Raw genomic sequence first — 26,385 nt, 5'->3', positions numbered from 1 at the left:
AAATCCATGTGGTTTCCAAAATAAACTTATAAATCCCTATGGTATCCCTGTATTGCAAAATGATCTCTCCAAACAAATTTTGACCATATTTCCAATATGGTTCTTGTGAAACAAATTTCCTAAAATAAAGCCGACAAGAATGCTGCTTGAACATTGTAAGACATTCAACCGTCTCGCTCTTGTGAACATTGATCATAAGTGGCAAAAGCCGCTGCATTATAAAAATAAAAAAAGATTTGAGGTGGAGTGGTACAGCCTAGAACCGACAGTTAGAGATGGTCGAACCAACCTCAAGGCTATGCATGGGAGGGGTTTGGCCACCCCAATAATCTGCTAGAGGAGGTGGCTGAACTTACCCCCAAGAGCCTTGGGGGTTGTTGGTCATCCCTTTTGGTTCATTCTAGGGGTGGTTGATGCTTTTGGAAGGTAGTTTAGCCATTCTTGAAGGTCGAACTAACCTTAAGGATATGTAAATGGTTTGGCCACCCCACAAGTCTGGCAAAGGAGGTGGCAAAACTTACCCCCATGGGCCTTGGGGGTGGTTGGTCATCCCTTTTGGCTCGTTCTAGGGGTGGTTCAACCACCTCATCTCCCTACTTTTTTTTTTTTTTTTGAATTTATAGAGATATTTTTGTCTTATTTAAATTTAACGTTATTTTTGTCTTTAATGTTTTTTTTTTTTTTTTAGTTTTAGTTTTAGTTTTAGTTTTAGCTTAGGAGTAGGGGAAGAACCATCTTTAAGGCCCCGCGCGCACGCGGGGGCGCGGGCGCGGGGGGAGGTGGGGGGGGTGGATCTCCCTACCCTTTTTTTTTTTTTTTTTTTGAATTTAAATTTAACGTTTTTGTTATTTATTTTTTGTTTTGTTTTGTTTTGTTATTTATTTTTTTTAATTTTTTTTTAAATACTCTTAAAAATTAAATTCTCCACCCCATTTTTTCTTTTCTTTTAATTTCGCCATCTAAACTAAAAGTTATAGTTCCGTCCCTGTTTAGGAGGACATTGTAAATTGAATTTTAGTTTAAGGTGGTATGTGTACTTTTTTCATACAAAATTTAGGATCTCAAAGAAGTAGACAAAAAAGGGAATAAAAATAGACGATCACGAAAAAATTCATTATCAAAAGATGTAGTAGAAAAAATAATAAAAAGAAAATACTTAAAATCTACAATTTCAATATATTCAAATCTCACTCTAAAATAAATTTTTTTTCTTTCTCTTAGCGCCTGTGGCACACTACAAATGATGTGAAAAATATGAAGCTGAACGGCTGGGTTATTACCTATATTTTTCATCGAAAGTAACTGCCCTTATTGATTCGAAGCAGCTGGTTTTGGGACCAGAATTAATTCTACTCAAATAATTCGTGTCATTTTCAAAGCAAAGCAAAGCAAAGAGTGCAGCATGCATTTTCCTTCTAAAACATGATTGTCAAAGCAACTTTGGATGGAGAGCAAAATGTAGTAGTGGAGTGAGATCTTTTCGTCTCTTGATTTCCACATTCTGAGTAGTTTCTTTGCCGATATATGCATGCCAATGAATCAATGATGCCATATACATATATATTTGAATAGGATATATATATATATATATATATATATATATGTCGTGGTTTAATGATCATGTGCATGCTGTCATCGCCAGAGATATGCTGCAGCCTTTACTATTATGGGACCAGAACATCATATATAGACAATTAGGGTAGGCCATGCACGGATTGTTCTACTCATAGTAAAACAAACATGAATATTCGTATATAGCAACCACTTGAAAAACAGCCGTACGTTGAAATATGGATGGCACACAAACCTATATGTCATTATGTTCTGCTCTCTCTCTCTCTCTCTCTCTCATTTTGTAGATAGATATTCTTTGACTATGGTGGACAACTTTACGTGAGAATTCTTAAAATTTTATTTATTATTTTTACATCTCAATATTTGTTATTTATATTTGAAGCATCCTTAATTTTTTTCTTATATCCATATTGTATTTCACGAAATTTTATGTTAAGATAGTCTAGATAGAAAAATATGAGTTATTTACCTAAAACTAATTATCCTCTATCGTTAATTTCTAAGCTAATGAGGAAGTGAAATATATTTTTGTGTCAAAAGGAAAATATCCTTTTACCTTCAGAAAACAATGAAAGAATATATGACTATAAGTTAGAATGATCTCTATGTAATTCTGCCTACCTCGACTGTATGGCAGTGTGTTGTATTTATAATAATAAAGAGAGTCATCTTTACAAGATCTATCAGTATACAATAGTCTAATACAAGATAAATGAGAAGTAGAATTGCATCATGATTGATACAAGATAGAGTTTAGATTTCTATCAAGGGTAGTCTTATTCTTTGGTTGATACTTGAAGTAAGATAAAGTTGTGTCATAGGTGGTCTTTTGTTTCGGTTTGTTCATGTTCAATATTATATGATCTAATAATGACTTATAGTACATGATTTCAAAGGAAGAGTGTCTTTTAGTCGGAGTCTTATAATACTCTTTTCTGTCATGCTCGAATCATTTGAGTTTTAAAAGGAAGAATGTCTTTTAGTATAACTCTTATAATACACGATTTCATAGTCAAAATTTAATTAGGCTCTTCTACAAGTGTGTCAATTGAAAACTTGAGGAGTTGAGTCAGTTGTAGAAGTTGCAATTAATTTCAATTTCTTATTTCTATGAAGGACTTCTCTTGATAGATTAATGAACATAAGGACTACCATCGATCATTCGTAGGGCTGGTTGACTGTTGTAGAAGCCCTAGCTCTTAAACTAATTAATTAAATAATATTTTTAAAGCATTTACATCTTGTTCGTAAATGTTTACTATTTTCAAAGCATTTACATGTTAGTCGCTTTACAGATACATTTGCCTATATTAAACTGCCACAGTTACTTGCCAGGTACTTCATAAAAACTTTGAATAAACTTTTATGTTTGAATTATTTTTATGTTTTCAGGAGTGTTTTATCCTCGAATTATTTGTTAATGTTTTTATTTTGAGAAGAGAAAAATGAAAATTTTAATAAGCGATTTCTTAAGGAGTTTAACATATATAGTTGTCACTTTGGAAACTGAAAAAAATTATCTTACTTCTTTATTTTTTATTTTATTTTTTTATTTTTTTGGGTGGATCAAACTGTTATAAATCTCATAGTTATTAAAGTGTGGCTAACATGTCACATAGGGCTAGTTAGACGCAAATTAAGGTGTTCGATAATTTATTATAAATAAGGAATTATTTGTGGAATCATAATTATTGGAAATGATTTTTTGTTCCTTTGATGTGAAGTATAATTAAGAAATGTTCTAATTGAGAGTCATTGATCTAGCTATAAATAAAGAGTATGTGTATTCCATTTGTAAGGCATTATTGTTCGAGGTTAGAAGACATCTATCTACAAAAGTCTTTTCAAGTTTCTGTTGCTGAGGTTCTTTGATTTGCTTGAGCAAATATGGTTGAAGGTATTGTCTATATTTTCCGCTACTTATTTGATATATTATTTTGAATAATTTTAGAAACACTATTTTTATTCTACCACTGTCTCACTTTAATGACGTGAAAATGCAAATAAGGCACTGTTTTTTTTTTTTTTTTTTTAATGGCCTTTTGGCATTGGAACATTATCAAGATGAGATAGTGACAAGATAGAAGTCTATTATTTTATGTATCGACATAATCAATTAACAATTGCATCCCTCTACACTTACTTTTTGATAGTCATTCAAAGTACAATTGGAAATTCATCTGTCTACAAAAGTCTTTTTAGGTTTCTGTTGCTGAGGTTCTTTGATTTGCTTGAGCAAATTATATGGTTGAAAGTATTGTCTATATTTTCCGCTACTTATTTGATATATTATTTTGAATAATTTTAGAAACACTATTTTTATTCTACCACTGTCTCATTTTAATGACGTGACAATATCAATAAGCCACTGATTTTTTTTTTTTTTTTTTTTTAATTTTTTTAAATTTTAATAATGGCCTTTTGGTATTGAAACATTATCAAGATGAGATAGTGACAAGATAGAAGTCTATTATTTTATGTATCGACATAATCAATTTACATTTGCATCCCTTTACACTTACTTTTTGATAGTCATTCAAAGTACAATTGGAAATTCATCTATCTACAAAAGTCTTTTTAGGTTTCTGTTGCTGAGGTTCTTTGATTTGCCTGAGCAAATATGGTTGAAAGTATTGTCTATATTTTCCGCTACTTATTTGATATATTATTTTCAATAATTTTAGAAACACTATTTTTATTCTACCACTGTCTCACATTCGTACTATACACTGTCCCATGCACGGTCTCAGAATTCATGGAGCTCCTCATTCTCACATATGACGGATAGAATTAGAGAACTGGAAGAGAAGCGGGCAGAACAAAGACGTGCGATGGATGAGATGACCAAGCAGATTGAAGAACAAAAAGCTCAGATGATAGAGAAAGATGCCACCTTTGATGCCCGTTTCCGCCAGCTTGAGGCCTTGTTCGCGTCGACCTTTGGATCTGTGCCCCACAGAGGTAATGATATACTTTGAGTTTTTTTTGTAACAGTTATTAAATGTTAGAAACCCTTACTTTTCACAAAAGTCCCAGTTGGCAACGCTTTGTTACAAGGGTCTAGTTTAGAACTAACGTATATTTGCATCACTGTATAGATTAATTTTGAAGTTTTGTATTGATTATTATTGGTTCACCACTCATTTGTAGGTAATGCAAATTAAGTGTCGCGGGATGACTGTGTTGATCAGTTGGGCTGAACACGTCGTTTATCATCAATGTTTGTTAAGTTCTCTATATATATTTTGTTTATTGGTTTGTTGTATATAGTTAGATTAAACTATATGTTTGTTGAGACTAATTGGAACTTATTTCTAGCAGATAGTATATAAGTGTTAGATTGAATATTTGTTTTGCCTTGTGTTGGAACGTGTTGAAAATTGTATATATCTGTTTTGTTATGTGTTGTGTTGGAACGTAGTATGTACGTTGGAATTTTGTTTAATGAAGTTGTGTTGTATTGGATATTGGATATTGGATATTAATTGTATTGTATTGGATTGGATATGATATTGGATTGTATTGGATTTGATTGTATTGGATTTGATATTAATTGTATTGGATTGGATTGGATATGATATTGGATTGTATTGGATTGGATTGGATTGGATTGGATATGATATTGGATTGGATATTAATTGTATTGGATTGGATTGGATATGATATTGGATTATGTTGGATTTGATATTAATTGTATTGGATTGGATTGGATATGATATTGGATTGTATTGGATTAGATATTAATTGTATTGGATTGGATTGGATATTATATTAGATTGTATTGTATTGGATTGGGTTGGATTGGATAGGATATTGTATTGGATATTAGATATTGTATTGGACATTAGATATTATATATTGTATTGGATTGGATATTATATTGGATTGAGTTGGATTGGATATTGTATTGGATTGGGTTGGATTAGATATTGTATTGGATATTAGATATTAGATATTGTATTGGATATTAGATATTGAATATTAGATATTGTATTGGATTGGATATTGGATATTGTAATTGTAATTGTATTTGGATATATATCAGGTTAATTGTAATTGTATTTGTATTTGGATATCAGGTTAATTGTATTTGACGTGCTGAAATTTAGCACGTCAAAAAATACAAAAACTTTTGACGTGGCACTGTAAACATGTCAAAAATTTGAAATTTTTGACACCCCCGTTTTAACCGGTGAGGAACGTGAAAAGGCTCACGTCAAAAGGGGTTTTTGACGTGTTAATACCATTGACACATCAAAAACTCCTAGTTAAAAATTTCTAGCATTTTTGTAGTGTGACCCAAATAATTAATTAAACTTAAGACAGCTTAGTTAAGGGTTCAATTGCACTTTGGGTTACTAGGAACACCTGAATGGGCATTCGCTTGGCAACAAGACATGAGCGGCCGCCTGGCGACAGTACATGAGCACTCGTGTGGGGACCAGGTCGAGCGTTTGTTGACTTTTGTTGACCGCTGATTTTTGTCAGTGCGTGCCACTTGCAACTCAAAAACCCCTTAATAAACAGTACATAAGCGCTTGACACTGTAGTAAACGAGTGCTCGCACCATTTTCAGGAATATTCTATAGTGCCCTAAGCTTTTTCCCCCATTTAAACCCACCCCGCTACGCCTTTAAACCCTCATTTTAACCTTTGAAGCCTTAGAGAAACTTTGTTGGTTTGATTCTTGAGTGTGTGTGACGTGAGTGTTTTTAGAGAAGAATGAGGTGTTCTTGGATAGCTTGCTTGTAGAGGTAACCACTGCACTTTCTTTATATTTGTTAGGTTGTTATGCTAGCTTCTTGATTTATAATAGCTTAGTTGTTATATCTAGGATTTTTAAGCTTTAATCTCGTTTTAAGTTTTTCCTTTCCGTTTGGACTTAATCTTGTTACTTGGAGATGTTGTTGTGATTATAAGATGTTAGAAACCATTTCTGTAGCTTAAGGACCCGTCAAGAAAGATTCAGGAATACGTTGGACCAAATGAGGTTCCACCTACCCTTCATTGGCCGAGCGCTCACCCCTAGGGGACAAGCACTCGCCCAAAGACATTCCAGGGAACGTCATCTCGGCCCGACGTTCTGCTACCCCTATTTTTGAGTCTTAGATTCGTTTTAGTTGAACTTAAAACTAATAGTAGGTTTTCCACAGATTTGGAGAACCTAGATCGATTTTCAAAGTATGCACATTTCATTCCACTTAAACACACATACTCTACAACTAGTGTGGTTTAGGGGCGATAAACCCAAGGATTGGGTTAAATGGTTATCTTGGGTTGAATATACATACAATACAAGTTATCATGCTAGCATTGGCAAGACTCCTTTTGAGGTGGAATATGGCCGACTTCCCCCTACACTACTTTCATATATCCAGGTACGGCAAAGGTAAAAACAATGGAACACAATTTGTTAGAGAGGGACTAGTTGGTCAAGGATGTCTGATTTAAATTGCAAGTGGCTCATAATAGAATGAAATAGATTTATGAGTGTGGGCATCAAGAACGTATCTTCCAGCCTGAAGATTTTGTTTATGTTCATCTCCAACCATATTGGCAACATTCATTGGGGAAGTGGTCAAACATGAAGTTGGCAGCCAAGTTCTATGGACCATATCAGGTATTAGTTCGTATTGGAGAAGTATCGGGTGGCATTACCATTGGGGTCAAAGGTTCATCCAATTTTTCACGTATCGTTACTTAAGCAGAAGATGGGCAATAATGTTCCTACTAGCACCATTATGCTAGAGTATGATGATGGGGATCAACACCTTCAGCCTCAAGCTCTCTTGGATTATTGTGACAACTACAACAATCCGGAACTTCTTATCCATTGGCAAGGATTCAATCCAACTGATGCTACTTGGAAAAGTTTATTCGTGATAAACATATGCTTTCCGGAATTTTTCCTTAAGGACAAAGACAATTTCAGCGGGGAAGGAATGTTACCAGAATAATAAGTAGTTTATTTTATTTCAATAAGGAGTATGTACTCTAGTGTCGGTGAATAGCGTAAGTGTTTTACTATTTCAATAAAGAGTTCGTGTAAGAGTTAATAGTGATCAAATTCTTCTAAATTCTCCTAGCTTGGGTAGTAATAGTAGTACGTATCCTATTGGGACTAGGTTTGTTTTGTAATCCTATTTAAACCCATGATTGGGTGAGAGAATAATAAGAAAATTTTATCCCTAAAACCTAGTGTTTAAAAGAGGCTAAGGATCCTTTTAAAACATCCTATTGCTAATTCTCAATTAGCAACCATAGGCAAGAACAAGAGGCCGAATCCAGCTTCGTTTCTGGTTGAAAGGTGAGTAACTTGATCAGTTACAAATTCTCGTAACAAGGACATTGCAACTTGAGTGTTAGTTTAAGATGGTATATGTTTTCTCTCTACTGTGTAGCAAGCATCTCTCGCTCGCTATTGCGGTGAAGTCTCTCTTATGGGTTTTTTGCATACTTGTTGCATTATGGTTATGGTTGAGAAGACAGTTACAGTTAGTAATTATTGGCTAAAACCTCTACTTGCAACCGCCTAAGAGGTTAGCAAAATTGAAAAATTGTGCGGTTAACAGTTATTAAATTAGAGAAAATTGCTCTTAACCACTAACAACTTTTTAAAAGCAAAAAAAAGAGAAAATAAACAAAATTAAATAAATAAAAAAAAAAAGAAAAAAGAAGACGTTGTTTCAAATCTTAAAATGGCTAACCGGATTGCCTTAGGCAGTTAAAGATTTTTTTTTAAGCCACCTTCAAAAGTTGTTAGGCAATTAACAATTAGGACCATTAACAATTAGCTGTGATTAATAACGCTCCACTATTTCGGCCACAATTATTTGTGGAAAACTCATGCTTTTATTATAAGTCGGTCAAAAGGAGAATCATAAACCAAAACGAAAAGGAGGAACAAGTAACATGTCTCCAAAACCAATTTGGGCAAAAAGAAGACATATGGCGGGCCCTACGAACTGACTTGTACGTGAAATACAAGTAACATGTCTCCAAAACCAATTTGGGCAAAAAGAAGACATATGGCGGGCCCTACGAACTGACTTGTGAAATACAAGTAACATGTCTCCAAAACCAATTTGGGCAAAAAGAAGACATATGGCGGGCCCTACGAACTGACTTGTGAAATACAACTCACACGTCACAACAACCACATAAGACTTCTATGCAAATTTCTAATTAAAACAACAACTGAAGTAAGAGATGGTAGAGAAAGCTAAAGTGTGTTTTAATTTATTCATCGAAAAGTAAACTGTTCTTATTGGTTCGTGCTAACTCTCTTTATATCTTATCAAGAATCCAAACTACAAATGGTTAACTCAACTCATGCTATCCTTATCTTCACTTGAATGATTGTTTAAATTCTTGATAACATGGAGAGAGCTATCAATTGATAACTCTCAAACAGTTCGAAGCTGGTTTTTGGGACCAAAATTAACTGTACTCAATTTTATCATGTGCTGCCACTACCGGTAGTTATCTCGGATCCGGATCCCCTCCGATCATGAGTAATTGGAGAATTTCAGCTTTTAGATTTTAGTCATTCAAAACATTTAAGGATCTAAAAACATCTAGATCAAAAACTCAAAAACAAATCTAGCTAACACACCTGATTATATGAAATTCTGGTTTTTCCTGTGCTGCCAGTAGTTATCTTACCTAAAGTAGGATCGGGAGTAACGGCCCTTATTGGTTCAAAGCTTGTTTTGGGACCTGCATTATTTCTCTTCCTCTTTTGAGAGTTTTTACTCCTTTCAAATGAGTGAACGCTACAGAAGTTTCTGTGTAGTAAAACCAAGCGCGAGCATATATATATATATATATATATATATATATATTCAGCAAGATTTCAGATGTAATCATATTGGCTTTTTTATTTATTTTTATTAATTTAAGTTAGAAATTGTTGTATTACTTTTAGGTAGCAGTAAATCAAATCTTTACTTAAAATAACTAGCTAAATGTGGAGATTTTTTTGGTATTTTGTACTATACGATTACTAGTCAAAATAACCTTTTGATTACTTTGACTGGCCGATGTAAGCATGGTCGGAAAGTATTTACTCTTTTAAAATGAGTAGAGATTTTTATGAGGAGTAAAACCACAAAACCAAAGCATATCTATTGATTTTTCATGTCATTTTCAAAGCAAGATTGCCAATATATATATATATATATATATATATATATATATATATATATATATATACTGACCACGGCTGGGTTGATGTGGATGCGTTTGGTGCATGCTAGGCCTCAATGACTGCAGCATTTTCCTTCTAAAACATGATTGTCAAAGCAACTTTGGCTCGTGAATGGACTCGTTTGTATTTGCGATTTTTTTTTTCTATTCTACTGAACTGAATTCAAAGTTGTGAATATGAAAAAAAAAAAAATTAAAAAAATAATAATAATAAGAGTTTGAGATTACGTTTGGGTTGTTTAAAGAATATAAAATTTTGAATAAAGTTGAAAAATTTTGAGTTAAGTTGAGTTTAGTGATATCAAATCAACTAAAAAAAGAGAAAAAAAATTCAGAAAAATTGGCAAGAATTATCTTCCCAAACAAGCCCTAATAACAATTAACAATAAATACAAGGACAAATGGAGAGCAAAATATAGTAGTGGAGTGGGATCTTTTCGTCTCTTGATTTCCACATTCTGAGTACTTTCTTAATTTCCCGATATGCATGCCATCTTCATTCTCCCCCTTTCATATATATATATATATATATATATATATATATGGTGTGATGGCCAGAAATGCTGCAGCTTTGTAGAGGGAAACTATTATGGGATCAAGTTTGGCGTGCCAACAGAACATCATATATGGACAAGAAGGGTAGGCCAGGGCATGCAGTGGATTTTTCCACTCTTTCTCTTTCACGTGGTTTTGTTCACCATAAAACAATAAGTAGAGAAACAAACATACATTAATAGTAACCACTTGAAAAGCAGCCGTTGACTTGAAATATGGATGGCACAGAAGCCCAGAGCTCCAACTCCGATGGCAAACGAGGCGGTTGGATCACCTTCGTCTTCATCTCTGGTCGCTTTCTCTCTCTCTTTCTCTCTCTCTCTCTCTTCTCACTTACGCGCTTGCATCACAAACGATGTGTTGGAGGAATTAACTGATCATATGTTTCTTCTTTCTAGTGGCTGTGATGGGGTTGACGCTTGCGGCTGGAGGATGGACGTCAAACTTGATTGTATATCTGATTACGGAGTTCAATGTGGAAAGCATAAATGCTGCTCAGATTTCAAACATAGTTAACGGCTGCTCCAATCTTTTTCCGGTCATCGGAGCAATCGTTGCCGACTCTTTCTTAACTTCTTTCTCTGTTGTCTCAATTTCAGCCTGTATCTCCTTACTGGTACGTAATATACTCTCTCTCTCTCTCTCTCTCTCATTTTTTAGATAGATATTCTTTGACTGTGGTGGACAATTTTACGTTAGAATTGTTCTAGATCTGATCTTTGTGTCAAAAGGAAAATGTTCTTTTACCTTGAAAAAACAATGAAAGAATATATGACTTGTACAGTTGTACTACACGATTTCAAAGGAAGAGTGTCTTTTAGTCTCACTCTTATAATACTCTTCTGTCATGCGAGAATTATTTGAGTATTAAAAGGAAGAGTGATACAAGATTTCAAAGTCTAAAAGCTAATTTCGCTCTTTTACTACAAGTTTGTACTAACACCGTTTGGTAATGGCAAAATATATTCGTCAAAAAATTTAACTCTTAGCCTTTTTATATTTTATATCATATTAACTACCTTTTATTATTATTTACATATAAAAATTACTATAAAATAATTTCTTTTTTAATTTTTTTATACATAATATTCTTATTTTTTTTTCACATCAATCAATTTTTGCTATAAAAAAAATACAAAAACAAAAAGAGCCCCAAGACCTTTTACCAAACAGAGCTACTAAAACTATGTGCGTATGTATCATGTGTCAATTGAAAACTAATTTAATTTTTTATTTGTATGAAGGACTACCTTGATTAGTAGGGCTGGTGTGGCTGTTGACAGTCCTAGCTTTTAAACTAATTAATTAATGAGTAATGATTCACAGCATGCTGGGCGTGCTTGAACAGTCATGCACACTCAGCAAATTTTTTTTTTTTGCCATTCATTCACGCTCAGCATGCTGTTTACCATTACCCTTAATTAAATAGTATTTAATTATACATCATTTACGTCTGGTTCACCAAATGTTTAGTATTTTTAAAGCATCTGCATCGATTGAGTTTAGCATTTTAATTATTTTATTTTAGCCAAAGAAGTTAGACCGATGATGATTTTTTTTTTTTTTTTTATATATATATATATTTTTTTAAAAAAAAAACAAAATATTAAACTACATGACTAGCTAAAATAACCTGAATGCTGTTGTTCCAAAACATTTACATTTGCAGGGAATAATTCTTTTAGGATTGACGGCAACACTTGATCCCTTGAGACCTCAACCGTGTGATGTTAATGGATCAAGCATTTGCACGCCACCCTCAGCCGTCCAATATGCGGTTCTGTACGCAGGTTTAGCTCTGTCGTGTATTGGGTCGGGAGGAACACGATTTACTCTAGCAACAATGGGAGCAAACCAGTTTGATAATCCCAAGGATCAAGCCATTTTCTTCAACTGGTACTTCGTCGGCGTTTACGCCGGTTCTGCGCTGAGCAACGCCATCGTCTACATTGAAGATAACGTGAGCTGGAAATTAGGATACGGCGTCAGTGCAGTCGTTAATTTCATCGGCCTCGCCGCCTTCTTGCTGGGACGCCGTTACTACATCCGTGATAAGCCGCAGGGGAGCCCCTTCACAGGGTTAGCTCGTGTGGTTGTTGCCACTTTTCACAAAAGGAAGGTGCAGCTCTCTTCCAAAATCGAGGATTACTACTGTGGAAAAGATGGAATCACGACGGAAAATATTGCTACAGTACCTAAGAAGAGATTCAGGTACGCAGTTATTATAACAAGAAAAAAATATCATTTTTGGCCGATAAAATTCTTGAGTGCATGGCAAGGGCCTACAGGCAACATTTGTAATTGTTGTGATCACACCTATTGATGGGACTGTAACTTCTTGCCACCTACAATTTTTATAGGCCAAAAATAATTATTTTATTGCATTATAGCATATCTCTATTATAAATACTTATTAATGAGTTTAATTTTTTTTTTTTTTTTAAGAGAAATGAAAACGAAAGAAAGGGTTGCCAAACAGCCCATTAATATTACCTACATTGGAAAGAGTGTTTTTTTTTTTTTTTTTTTTTTTTTTTTTTTTTTTTTTTTAATTAGGTTAAGGGAACTTTCTCGAATTACATCTATAAAATAATACGTGTCTCTTGATCATGAACATGTGAATAACAAGAAATTTTTTTAACCCAATTTAAAAAAGAAATGGACAGAAATTTTCTCCAAATCGGTATGAAGGAAATATCTTTCAACCCATGTAAAATAGTGCCAAGTGTCTATAAACATTTAAAAGACACATTAAATCGGTATGAAAGAAATATTATTCAACTTATGTAAAATAGTCTCAAGTGTTTATAAACATTTAAAATACACATTAAATTTTTAACCTCATTAAAATTTACTCATTTAGTGTGTCTTTTAAATATTTATAGACATTTGACACTATTTTACATGAGTTGAATAATATTTCTTTCATACCGATTTAGAAAAAATTTCTGTAAAAAAAAAATTACGTCGATATTAAACCACCGCATTTATTTGTAGGTACTTCTTAAGAATTCTTTGGATAAAATTGAGCTCACCGTCCAATAACTTCAAGTTGGTGTCCTCACTACCAATTATTGTCCATAATATTATATTAGTGTGCTACTCATGTAAACCATATATATACATAATTATATATATACAATGCATTTACTTTGTATTAACGTGCTACTGAAACTCTGAAAGTATTAACTAAAAATAGATAATATGAGCCACTTTTAATATCACTACTGCATGCTCGACTGAGACGTAAGGCTTAAGATGGGGAATAGGACAAGAGCAGGTAAAGTCGCGCCACAATCCACGAAAAATACGGCAAAGTAGTTGTCTTTTTTGCGGATCACTGGTTGCTAGCTATCATTAGATTTCCAAATCCCTTTGATGATTTTAATTAATTAGTCTTTTTGGATGGAAGTGGTACAGAACAACAAAAGATACTACAGTTGTTAACATATTCACGATTAGAGTACTGTTCGGCTGCGCTGTTTTTCATTACTTACTAGAAAGTTGTGATATTCCCTTGAGAGCTGACTCCTATTCATCCCTTATCGTAAATATCTCCAGGCTCAGTGGAACACTAATTAATTGGTGGTGGGAGCACTACCATGGTGATGACGACAGTTTCGATTTGATTGAATCATTTTTTTTTTAATAAAATATTTGACAAAGCATACCTTCTATAATTGTTACGTCTATTTAATTCACGTACATCTCAAAAATTCTACTTTTTCTTTACACGTCAAGTTCTTCGGAGCACTGTTGACTTTTATGAGAAAACATCAAAGTAGAATGGAGAAATGTTTGCTATAATCTTGTTGACACCAATTCTAATGCAAATAACTTTATGAAGAATGTAACTTTGTAGCACACCTTTCAATCTATTTTCTTGTTTTAAATTGTCATATTAATAGGTATGTTGTAACTTTTATTACAATTTATTTTATAAATTGATATAAAAATTCATTATTAGTAAAATGATTAACCAAAGTTTTAATGCAGGTTCCTCAACCGTGCAGCACTTAAAACGGAAGGAGATGTTCAGCCGGATGGTTCAATTGCAAAGCCTTGGAGGATATGCACAATACAACAAGTAGAAGATCTCAAAACACTCATAAGAATCTTTCCATTATGGTCATCCAGTATTTTCTTAAGCACCCCAATAGGAATCCAGATCAGTTTGACCGTCCTCCAAGCTTTGACCATTGACCGTCACCTTGGAACTCATTTCCAAATCCCAGCTGGCTCTATCCTAGTCGTCGTCCTAATCTCCACAGCCATCTTCCTCACCCTTATTGATCGTTTCTTGTGTCCCATGTGGCAAAAGCTGACTCGCTCATCTCCAACCCCCCTCCAGCGAATAGGATTGGGCCACGTGCTAAACGTTCTAAGTATGGCCACTTCAGCACTCGTTGAAACAAAGCGGCTCAAAATTGCCCGAGCCCACCACCTCCAAACCCGGCCCGGCTCCATAGTCCCCATGTCGGTCTTGTGGCTGTTTCCACAGCTGGTTTTGGTTGGCCTTGGAGAAGCATTTCACTTCCCGGGGCAAGTAGCGTTGTATTATCAAGAATTCCCAGCGTCACTACGAAGCACATCAACGGCGATGATTGCATTGATCATAGGGATTGCTTTTTATCTGAGCACGGCTTTGATTGACCTTGTTCGAAGGGCCACCGACTGGTTGCCAGCTAATATAAATGATGGGAGGGTAGATAATGTGTACTGGGTGGTGGTTGTGGTGGGAGTGGTCAACTTCTTTTACTACATGGTGTGCTCTTCTTTGTACAAGTATCAAAATGTTGAAAAGGGAGCAGATGAGAGTTCTTCTAGTGAGAAGTGATGCCACCGGTTAACAACGCAAGGGGCTTGATGTATTTATAACAAATTATTCAGGTTAACAATAAAGATCACAACAAATTAAAAAATAGGGATGTAGTGATGCGTTTACAGTGTAGGTTTTTTTAAAATGTCACCAATTGTCACTAATTTTTTTTAGTGATGTGTCAAAGTTCACACGTCACCAATTAGTGACGTGTGAACTTTAACACGACACTAGCTAGTGACATGTTAGCACCAATTTAAAAAATTATTAAAAAAATATAGAAAAAAAAGGAAAAAAAAATTGTGACGTATTGGTGACGTGTAAACAGTAACACGTCACCAATTGGGGACATGCCATAGTGGCATGACACCGGTGGGTGTTTTTTTTTTATTATTTTTATTTTTTTCTGATGTGTATATTATTTTTGTTTTTTAGGAAAAAAGAAAAAAAAGCTTGCTCTTCTTTCACTTGGTTTCAAAAAAATAACATACATTTTCATACCAAGAAAACATTTAGCATTTCTAATTAGTTTTTACATGTTAAGATATTGTTGAGATTTTTAATTAGAAGATCTAGTATGATCTTATATATATATATATATATATATATATACTCTTAAAAATCAAATTTTCATAACAAATGCTCCTCACAATCATTTGAGTTAAATTATAATATAACATTATAATTTCTAACTTTACTCATAGCCATAAATAGTGGTTAATAAACATATATTAATGTTTATTTATGCAGATCGTGGATCATGCATAAACTACTTTGGTTTCTAGTACTACTAGCAGATAGTTTGCATTCTCATTAGGTTAATCGATAGTGATCTACCCTTTTAGGTTAGTTGGATCATGTCCAATTTATGACCAATTTTTACAGGTTTATTGTTTACCCATTCAGTTTTTTTTCGAGTAATGTTAGAATGAAGACCTGTAATTTTTTTTTTTTTTTTTTGCATCTTGATGTAAATTTATACCTATCAACATTTTGGTTTTTCATCTTATGGGAGGGAACAGAATGTATCCTCACAAACGAGGCATAATTACTAACATATGGCAGGCATTACAAATTTACAATGAACTCCTGAAGGGGTTGTTTTTGAAAATAAATAACAAAGAAGTATATATATATATATATATAAAATAAACATGATATCTCACTAAAAAGGAAATATTATAAATCATACGAAGTAAAAGATTTTTTTTTTTTTTTTTTAGAAAAAAAAATACACAATGAAGGTAGAGGGATAAAGGATCCTACAATTTTAAATAAATTGTAAATTCTTAAATTATGTGAATTTATATCGTTTCTTGTATTTTTATTTATTTTTTAAATGTTATCTAATAAAAATTACTAATGGGAATTTATATATTTTCATCAGGTTCTTGAAAAAAAATGCCTCTTTAAAACTAAAGAAAAAGTATTTTGTGATGAAAGGCTTTTTGACTGTGTCAGTACGTAACATATATGCTATATTTTTAACAGGTAATATTTTTCAAATTGTTTAAAAAAAAAAAAAAAAAACTAAATTTACGTAATTTTTTTTAAAAAAAATTGTAGGTGATCCTAATTAAGGCTAAAGAGGTTGTTGGGAACAATAATGTTGGAGGTGTTTCAGTATATCGATCGGTAGAGCACATGTACATGTGCAGGAAAAAATTATGAGCTATATAGGTGGGGAGGTGGGGGAGGATGAGTCTGCCATCACTCTAATCAATTATTAATTAAATAATTAAATTTATTATCGTCTACCTAATTAACTTTTGCATAAGTATCAAACACAGAATATGTTGGTTTAAGACAATATTGTTTTCTAGTTAGTTACTTGAAACCGTGTCGTTGTCTTTTGATTAGTTCTGGTGACAACTGCTATAAATGCATGTCTTTCATGAAGTAGAACAGTAGACAGAAAAAACGAAAGAGATATGCAATAAAAAGAGGAAGATATATATATATATGAGATCCTTTAAGACTTCACCCAGTGAGTGATTATGAGTTTAGTTTGTGTGTCATAATGTGGAGATCTACATCTTCTGTTAGCTCTAATTCCAGTTTACCACCGGACGTGGTTAACTATGAAAATGTTTTGGTTGATGGTGATAATGATTTCAAAAATTGGAACATTCCCAAGCTGGACGCTAGGGATGTCTACAATACTACTTGGTTTCAATCTTCTTTTAAGATTCAATATTCTGTCAAAACTGTTGAACAGACCTTTCCGGTCACGGGTAATAATCAGACTATTACCTTGTTCAGCAAGCGTTTTGTTAACAATGCTCTTGCAAAGAAATTCAGATTTTTGCATGTTGGTTCTGTCCAAGTTGCAGTCAAATCCTTGACTCGACTCGGTATTAATGCATCTGTTTTGCTTTGTTTGCGTGATGCTCGTTTTCTTGATTTTAAAACAAGCATTATTAGTTTAATTCAGTCTTCATTATTTGGTGGCCCTGTCCACTTTGATGTTTTTCCAAACATGACTTTGAGTTTAACCGATGTTCATATTCTGAAAGCACTGACGCTGAATATTCTCACATCTGGTTATAATATGGAAGAAGGTAGCCATCCTGTTGCTATCATCTACCGTATTTATTACAAGTTGATGAAAACAAATCTTGATCAACGTGCTGTGATTAAGAATACTGGCGAATCGACCCTGTTGATTCAAAGTTCTACTCAGAATGCTAATATTAAAACTCCAAAAATGATTCGGTGGGCTGAGATTGAACTCCCCAACGAGTGGCTTTTGGAAGGTGTTGCAAAACCTTCTCGAGTAGTTAACGATGCCTCAAATCTTGATTACATCCAACAATACATGGATGGATCTGTTAAAATCAATTTTGCTGATTTGGGATATTCAATCAGAATTTTCCAAAACAATGGGTTTTCTGATTATTCTTCTAATGATGATCTTCCATCCTCTTCGGATTCTGATTATCATTCTGATTCTTCTGTTTATGAAAATTGTTATAAATTTGAGAACTGTGCCGGTTCTTGCTGCAACACAAAAACTTGTTCGATGATGTCCAAATCAGAAGAACAAGAAGATTTGCTTTTAACTTTGATTTCAAAAATTGATAATCCTGAGTTAAAAGAAGAGTATCTTAAAAAACTTAAGAAACTCATGTTAAAAGATTTTGAAAAACCAGCTACTTCCAAAATCTCTCTTAAAGACACTTTGAAACGTTTTTCAAACCCGAAAAACAAAGTGCTTACGGTCTCAGAGTTGCAGCATGAGATCAGTAACATCAAGAAAGATATTGTGAAATTGCAGACTGACCTGCAAGCTGTGAAAACTGAAAACAAAGATTTACAACAACAGCTTCTGCTGTTAAATCTTAACAAATGTTTTCCAGAAAGTGCTTCCAGTAACGAAGACACTAAAATTTCTGAGCATGATGATGAGGCTGAATCCACCCATAAACCTCTCTTTGATGAGGTTAAGGTTGTCAGTATGATTTCTAAAGTTGTTCCTCCCAAATGGTATTCAAAAGTTCATATCCGCATTTCTGATGAATATGTTTTTGATGCTATTGCTTTAATTGATTCTGGTTCTGACTTGAAAGATGCACTGTTCACTCACTGTTCAAGATTTGTCCGCCGACACTACAGTGCCGACAATCTACTGTTCCAGATTGATGCTTTCACTGTTCAGACTGGCGCCAGACGTGCCATTACTGTTTACTTTTTACTGTTTGCTTTTGACCGCATGAACGCGGCTCATGATTGTAATTTACTGTTTTTACTTTTCTCAAGCCTATATAACGGGCTCCCCTCCCCCATTGTAAGGCAGAGGTTTTTTGAGAGGTTCCTTGAGACACTCTATCCTCCAGCCATTCCCCTTCTGATTCTTTTTCTTCTATCCTTACTTCAGTAAGTCCGAACGCTTACTCTAGCAAAGGTTTTTTATCTGTATAATCTATAACGATTATCTGTTTTCTGAATTTAAACTTATCAACTGTTTTAATTTCAGTTGTTTATTTTGATTATCAATTGTCATACCGCCTTCTTGGACGGTTCTATTGCTTTGATTTTCAACTGCTTATTTTACTGCATCTATTATCACCTCCCCCTCATCCCCTGCATCTATTATGCATACTGCGCTTCCACCCCTCCCCCTCCTTGGTATCAGAGCCGTGAGTGTTGTCGGTCTCTTTGCTGCCTTGATTATACATCTTCTCTCTTTCTCCCCCCCTGAGTGCATAGTCTTTGCCTCCTCCTTTTTATTTACCCCCTGTTAATCTTTCTCTGTGTCGAGATCCTAGGTTGTTAGACGGTAGTCTGCCACCCCGTCACTTTTGTTGGAACGGTAGTCCACCACCCCGTCACCTCTGTTGTAAGGAACGGTAGTTCGCCACCCCGTCACTACAGTGTTGAGGTATCTGTAAGTCCCGCTTAAGCCTGGAGTTGGCGTCAGGGCGTGAAGAAGAGCTGTGGGTTAGGCCAAGGGTATGTGCGAATAGTTCTGGTTTCAGCTTAGGGCTAGGCCAAGGGTATGTGTGGATAGTTTCACCAAAGGGCTAGGCCAAGGGTATGTGCAGATAGTCTAGTGTCCTAGGAAGAAGCCTTTATTCAGAGACTGTTTATACAGTGAGTGAGTACCTAGGATGAGATCCTTTAAGACTTCACCCAGTGAGTGATTATGAGTTTAGTTTGTGTGTCATAATGTGGAGATCTACATCTTCTGTTAGCTCTAATTCCAGTTTACCACCGGACGTGGTTAACTATGAAAATGTTTTGGTTGATGGTGATAATGATTTAAAAAATTGAAACATTCCCAAGCTGGACGCTAGGGATGTCTACAATACTACTTGGTTTCAATCTTCTTTTAAGATTCAATATTCTGTCAAAACTGTTGAACAGACCTTTCCGGTCACGGGTAATAATCAGACTATTACCTTGTTCAGCAAGCGTTTTGTTAACAATGCTCTTGCAAAGAAATTCAGATTTTTGCATGTTGGTTCTGTCCAAGTTGCAGTCAAATCCTTGACTCGACTCGGTATTAATGCATCTGTTTTGCTTTGTTTGCGTGATGCTCGTTTTCTTGATTTTAAAACAAGCATTATTAGTTTAATTCAGTCTTCATTATTTGGTGGCCCTGTCCACTTTGATGTTTTTCCAAACATGACTTTGAGTTTAACCGATGTTCATATTCTGAAAGCACTGACGCTGAATATTCTCACATCTGGTTATAATATGGAAGAAGGTAGCCATCCTGTTGCTATCATCTACCGTATTTATTACAAGTTGATGAAAACAAATCTTGATCCACGTGCTGTGATTAAGAATACTGGCGAATCGACCCTGTTGATTAACGAACGAAGGAATTCTTTTGCGGGTTCAACGACCTCAGAAGGACTCCGTCGTAGAGATAAAGATGTCGACGAATCCCTTAACGATTCTCCTCATCTTCATCCCACAGTTAGTCCTGGTTTGAAACTCAAAGGGATTTCCACTGATTCCCAAGTTTCATCTGCTTTTTATTCTACGAAAAATCATCCACTGACGGATGACGATCGTGGATCTCTTTCTCCTTCTGCTTCTGATTTTGTTGCTCCTATTCCTTCTGATTTTCCCCATCAGTGTAATGTTATCACTGCTCATATCAAAGATTTCTTCTCTGTCATTGATTGGAAAGCTTTGAACAAAGATTTTTCTTCAAAAGAAAATCGTGAGTTGCGGCATGCTTACCGTGCCAAATATTCCCAAAAGGAACGAGATCGTATCAAGGTCCAATGGGCCGAAGCTATGATCGAGTCCCAGACTCACATTTTGTTCTTTGATTTTCTCCAAAAACATTTTCCGGACGAAAATGATTTGAACGTTGTCAAAAAGAAGTTTGTCAGAGAGGATAAATCTGAAGTCAGATCTTCCCATCCTCCGACTGAGACTACTCTTCTTAATGTCAACAACATGGTTATTAAATGTTCCCCTTTCAAAACTCAAGATAAGGACCCTATCACGAATGATAGGAGAATCATCGAGCAAAACAATTCTATTTCCCAACCTCTCTCTGATTTGTCAAAACTTTCATATCAAAAGACTTCTCAAACAGACCTTGAGAAGATTGACAAATTTCTTGCTGAGTTTTCAGAAAATATTGCTAGTTCCTATGAACAAGGCATTGGCACCAGAAAAGATTCTCTTCCTGATTTTGAAAATTCCTCTCAAAAATCCACTGATTTGGACGTCAGAATTCTTGAACAAAACTTTGGTAAGATTGAGATGGAACCTAACTTCCAAAAGATCTTTAACAGATCTATCAATCCTACGAAAAGTTTTGAATATGCTCTTCTTAATAGAATCAACTATGATTGTATTAGTATTTGTTCTGTTCTAACCAAGCACGAGGAACAAAGCAATACTAAAACATCTCCTGAAAAAACTTTGGAAAAAATTTCAAAACAAAAATCCAAAGGAGTTACAGTCTCGGATTTAAAATATGAGATTCGTAACATCAGGAAAGAAATGGTCGATTTAAAAAAGAACAAGCATCTCCCTATCCCTATTTCTGAAGAAACCCATTTTGTTAATTTAATCAACAAAGTGGTTCCTCCTAAATGGCACTCTAACGTGCATATCATTGTTTCCCCTGATTTTACACTTGATGTTATTGCTTTAATTGATTCTGGTGCTGATTTGAATTGTATCCAAGAAGGATTAATTCCCAGCAAATATTTTGAAAAATCCACAGAACGGTTGCATTCAGCCAGTGGAGAAAAGTTGAATATCAAGTATGAATTAAACAATGTTCATGTTTGTCAGAACAATGTTTGCTTTCATATCCCTGCTGTTTTGATTAAAAATATGACTGACAAAGTCATTCTTGGTTTACCTTTCATTGCCATGCTTTACCCCATAACAATTGATGACACAGGTGTCTCAACTGTTAAAATGGGATTTGAAGTTAAATTTCCTTTTGCTACTAAATCTGAAATTGATAACGGTTGTTTAAATTTAGTTTCTGCTAAGCATAAACAACTCAATTTCCTCAAACAAGAATTAAGGTATGAGAAGATTGCTGAACAGCTCTCGGACGAGCTCTTGCAAGCAAAAATCTCTGCTTTCAATACATTGATTGTTGACTCTGTTTGTTCTGACCTTCCTAATGCTTTTTGGCATCGGAAGAAGCATATTGTTTCTTTACCTTATGTTAAAGATTTTTCTGAAAACAAAATTCCTACTAAAGCCAGGCCCATTCAAATGAATGCTGAAACTTTAGAATTTTGTCAAAAAGAAATTGCTGATTTGCTTACTAAGCGTATTATTCGAAAGAGTAAGTCTCCTTGGTCTTGTGCTGCTTTTTATGTCATGAAAAATGCTGAGTTAGAAAGAGGTGCTCCAAGGTTAGTCATTAACTACAAGCCCCTCAACGATGTTTTAGAGTGGATTAGGTATCCTATCCCTAATAGGAAGGATCTGGTCAGCCGTCTGAACGACGCTGTTGTCTTCTCTAAGTTTGATTTGAAGTCAGGTTTTTGGCAAGTTCAGATTAAGGATAGTGATAGGTACAAGACGGCCTTTACTACCCCTTTTGGTCATTATGAGTGGAATGTCATGCCTTTTGGTTTGAAAAATGCCCCGAGTGAGTTCCAGAATATCATGAACGATATTTTTAACCCATTCAGCCATTTCACCATTGTCTATATTGATGATGTCCTTGTTTTCTCAAAGTCCATCGATGAACACTGGAAACATTTGAAATCGTTTCTAGAAACTATTCGATATAACGGGCTTGTTGTTTCTGCCAAAAAAATCAAACCCTTCCAAGATAAAATCAGATTTCTTGGGTTTGATATTTCTAAAGGCCAGATTCGTCCTATTGACAGGGCGATTCAATTTGCTGATAAATTCCCTGATGTCATCACTGAGAAATCATAGCTTCAAAGATTTCTTGGTTCCCTGAATTATATTGCTGACTTTTACAAGGATTTGCGAAAACATTGTAAACCTTTATTTGAAAGGTTGCAAGGCAATCCTCCCCCTTGGACTGATATTCATACTTCTCTTGTCAAAGAAATCAAACTCCATGTCAAGACTCTCCATTGTCTAGGCATTCCTTCTGATAATTCTTTCAAGATTGTGGATACTGACGCCTCTGAAATTGGCTTTGGAGGTATCCTAAAACAAGTTGTTCCATCAGAATCTAACCCAGAATCTTCTGAACAAATTGTTCGATTCCATTCTGGATCTTGGAATTCTGCGCAGATTAATTACAGTACTATTAAGAAAGAAATACTTTCTGTTGTTTTGTGCATTACTAAATTTCAGTCTGATTTACTCAATCAAAAATTCCTTTTAAGGATTGATTGTAAATCTGCCAAATATATTTTGAAAAAAGATGTTGAAAATATTGCATCAAAACAAATCTTTGCCAGATGGCAAGCTATTTTAAGTGTTTTTGATTTTGATATTGAATACATCAAAGGCTCCAACAATTCAATACCTGATTTTCTTACCCGTGAATTCTTGCAGTGCCACAATGGCCAGCAACAAGGGAAAGGAAAAGGTTAACCCTGTTCTAAAGCCTTGTCCCTCCATCCCACTTGACATGATTCCCCTTGATTTTCTTGGAGAACCTGTAACCCATACTTCAACAGTTTTTGGGAAATCCCCACTTATTGTCCAGTCAGATTCTTCTGCATTTCATGGCTATATTCCTCCTGCTTCAGATTCCCAGACGGAATCCAGCTCCCAACCTGGTTCTCAGACGGAACCAAATTCTAACCCAATTGTTTTGTCATTCCCCTGGGTTACCCTACCATTAGGGCTGGCAAAACGGGTAATCGGGTAGACCCGATTAGGACCCGTTAAGACCCGCGACCCGATTACCCGAAACACGAACACGACCCGTTTAGCTAAACGGGTTAGCGGGTCTGACACGATTATAACACGAAAAATATCCGGGTAACCCGACACGACCCGCTTAACCCGTTTAGCATAATCGGGTCATATTGGGTAGACCCGACCCGTTTTTTTATTATTATTATAAAAAAACCTTAATCAAAATTGGAAAAAATAATTTAATAAAGGGATCTCTTAGGCCAAATAACTAGTCAAATTTATCCTAACCATCCAAGAAGAATAAAAAATTTTAAAAGATAATGTTTTAATATATAAATAATGATTTAAAAGATAATGTTTTAATATATAGACCCACATAGAAAAAGTAACGGAAAAACAAGGAATAGGCCAGTGAAGTGAAAACTGTGAAGTCGTGAAGTGAAGAGTGAAATGAAGCCGTGAGTGAGTCAGTAAGTATTAGGGTTAACTTAGTTAGAACTTAGACATAGGTTTTTTTATTAAAAATAATAATAATAATAATAATAATAAATAATAAAAAAAAAATTAAATGGGTCTGGCGGGTCACCCGAGACCCGCCAGACCCGGTTGACCCGTCAGACCCGATTGACCCGCCAGACCCGGTTGACCCGACTGACCCGCCAGACCCATTTATTAAACGTGTCTGGCGGGTCAACCCGCAGACCCGACGGGTTGACCCGCCAGACACGAATTTAATCGTGTCTTAACCGGGTAGACCCGATTAAGACCCGAACCCGATAAGCCCAAACCCAATACCTGTTAACTTCGTGTCGTGTTCGTGTCGGGTTCGCGGGTCGTGTCAAAATTGCCAGCCCTACCTACCATTTACTCAATATTTGTTTTCTTCCCAAGATCTCTCCAGGACTCCTGGACAGTTAGCCTTCAATTATTTCCCTGCTCATTTCCATTGGATCCCTGAGCATCCTTTGAAGGATTTATCATTTTTCACTGATATTCTAATTAAAACCAAATCCATCAAATTCAGGAATATTCCCAAGAAAGATAACCCTTTAACGGCTATCAGGACTGTTGCCTATATTGTTAAATTCATCTCTGTAGAAGAGTGGGGTTCTCACCCATCTCAGCTTCTTCCATCTTCTAATTCTCCAGTTTGCTTCTCATATTATGACTATGTCAATGCCTGGTTTCGCTTTATGCTTTACCAGAATTCCGAGTCCAAACACTTTTGGTTCATAACTTTCATTGAAGATTTCAATTGCCAGCTTCCCTCTTGGTTCAAACATTGGTGGGATTATTTTGGCCTAACAATTGAAGTTCTTCCTGGTCCTCTTGTTTATGCTTTCCACCTTTTCTCTTCCCATGTTGGCTGTAAAGGCTTTATTGCCCATTACAACCCTATTTTTTCTCCCATGCTTTATTTTGCCAGAGAATTCAGAATCCCTTGGTTTCTCAAATGGAGATATACCAGAAATCAAGAGAAAATTGAAAGACGATGGTTTCAATGCAAAACTTGGACAATATCTCCAAAAATTGGCCCCATTGTTAAAAAAGTTGAGCTTATGACTCGCAGATATGATGCCATTGTGCCATACTCTGCACCTACTCCTCCTGTCCCCAAATATTGTTCTAAAAAGAAGCAATGGATTCAAAACTATCTTGATTCTATTGGTCCTCTTGACAATGAAGAATAAATCGGGGTTGAAGACATGTGATTTATGGGCCCCTAACGGTCCTCAAGGTTCAGCTTTTTCTAGCCCTACAAACGGCTAGTTTCCTCAGGTTTTCCCAAAGACTGGCCTCATGACGGCCAGATCGACAGAGCTAGCCCCGGACGGCTGGTTTCGGATTATTTGGTTCTCCTTGATCTTAGACGGATCACTGTTCATTTATACTTGGAGTTACTGTGCAAAATCACTGTTCACTTTTACTGTTCATGTCCGGACGACACGCGCAGGATATATATATATATATATATTTTCTAGCAACGTGGTAGGCGTGGCTATTCTATTTGAGCGTGATTGTAGTACGTAACACCTAACCGCTGGGTACTACTCAGGAATGACTTAGGCGACGAAAATCTCAGGTGTACCTTCAAGATCTTGAGGGAACTTTAGTGACTTGCCATAGTGGCAGGTCACTATATTGGTGACGTGCCACATTAGTTGCATGGGGACACAGGCTCCCCTCTCTTCTATTTTTTTTTTTCCTCTCTTCCTCTTCTTTTTTCATCTTCTCTTCTTCTCGCCCTCTCCCACGCAGTCACCTCTTCGGCCCCGTTCTTTCTCCCTCTCCGGCGATTTCTCTCCCTCTCCGACTGTCTAGCTATCTCCCTCCGGCCATCTCTCTCCGACTATATATATATATATATATAGATAATGGGAAATTTTGTTTAGGTTTTGAAATTCATATGTAAATTAAAAAATAAAAAAAATAAAAAAGAA

The 26,385-nt window shown here is 35.3% G+C and overlaps 1 protein-coding gene across 1 annotated transcript; it reads left to right on the top strand.

The window, feature by feature from the left end:
• The first annotated feature begins 10,540 nt into the window (after positions 1 to 10,540).
• On the top strand, positions 10,541 to 15,235 carry LOC132164300 (protein NRT1/ PTR FAMILY 2.7). Its single transcript, XM_059574787.2, has 4 exons — positions 10,541 to 10,629; positions 10,737 to 10,954; positions 12,008 to 12,549; positions 14,335 to 15,235. The coding sequence occupies exons 1-4, from the start codon at positions 10,554 to 10,556 to the stop codon at positions 15,173 to 15,175; spliced, it is 1,677 nt and encodes a 558-aa protein (XP_059430770.2). The 5' UTR covers positions 10,541 to 10,553; the 3' UTR covers positions 15,176 to 15,235.
• The last annotated feature ends 11,150 nt before the right edge of the window (positions 15,236 to 26,385 follow it).

This window comes from Corylus avellana, chromosome 8 (genome assembly GCF_965113065.1).
Source record: "Corylus avellana chromosome 8, dhCorAvel1.hap1.2, whole genome shotgun sequence".
In the NCBI taxonomy this organism is placed as follows: domain Eukaryota; kingdom Viridiplantae; phylum Streptophyta; class Magnoliopsida; order Fagales; family Betulaceae; genus Corylus; species Corylus avellana.
Note: the sequence above shows the minus strand (reverse complement) of the source record. Positions and strands in the feature narration are given on the sequence as shown.

Excerpts from the sequence above, each read along its gene's own strand:
- LOC132164300 (XM_059574787.2), top strand. The coding sequence starts at position 10,554 with ATGGATGGCACAGAAGCCCAGAGCTCCAACTCCGATGGCAAACGAGGC. Across the intron at positions 10,630-10,736 it reads CACCTTCGTCTTCATCTCTG|TGGCTGTGATGGGGTTGACG; the intron begins GTCGCTTTCTCT and ends TCTTCTTTCTAG. Across the intron at positions 12,550-14,334 it reads GTACCTAAGAAGAGATTCAG|GTTCCTCAACCGTGCAGCAC; the intron begins GTACGCAGTTAT and ends GTTTTAATGCAG.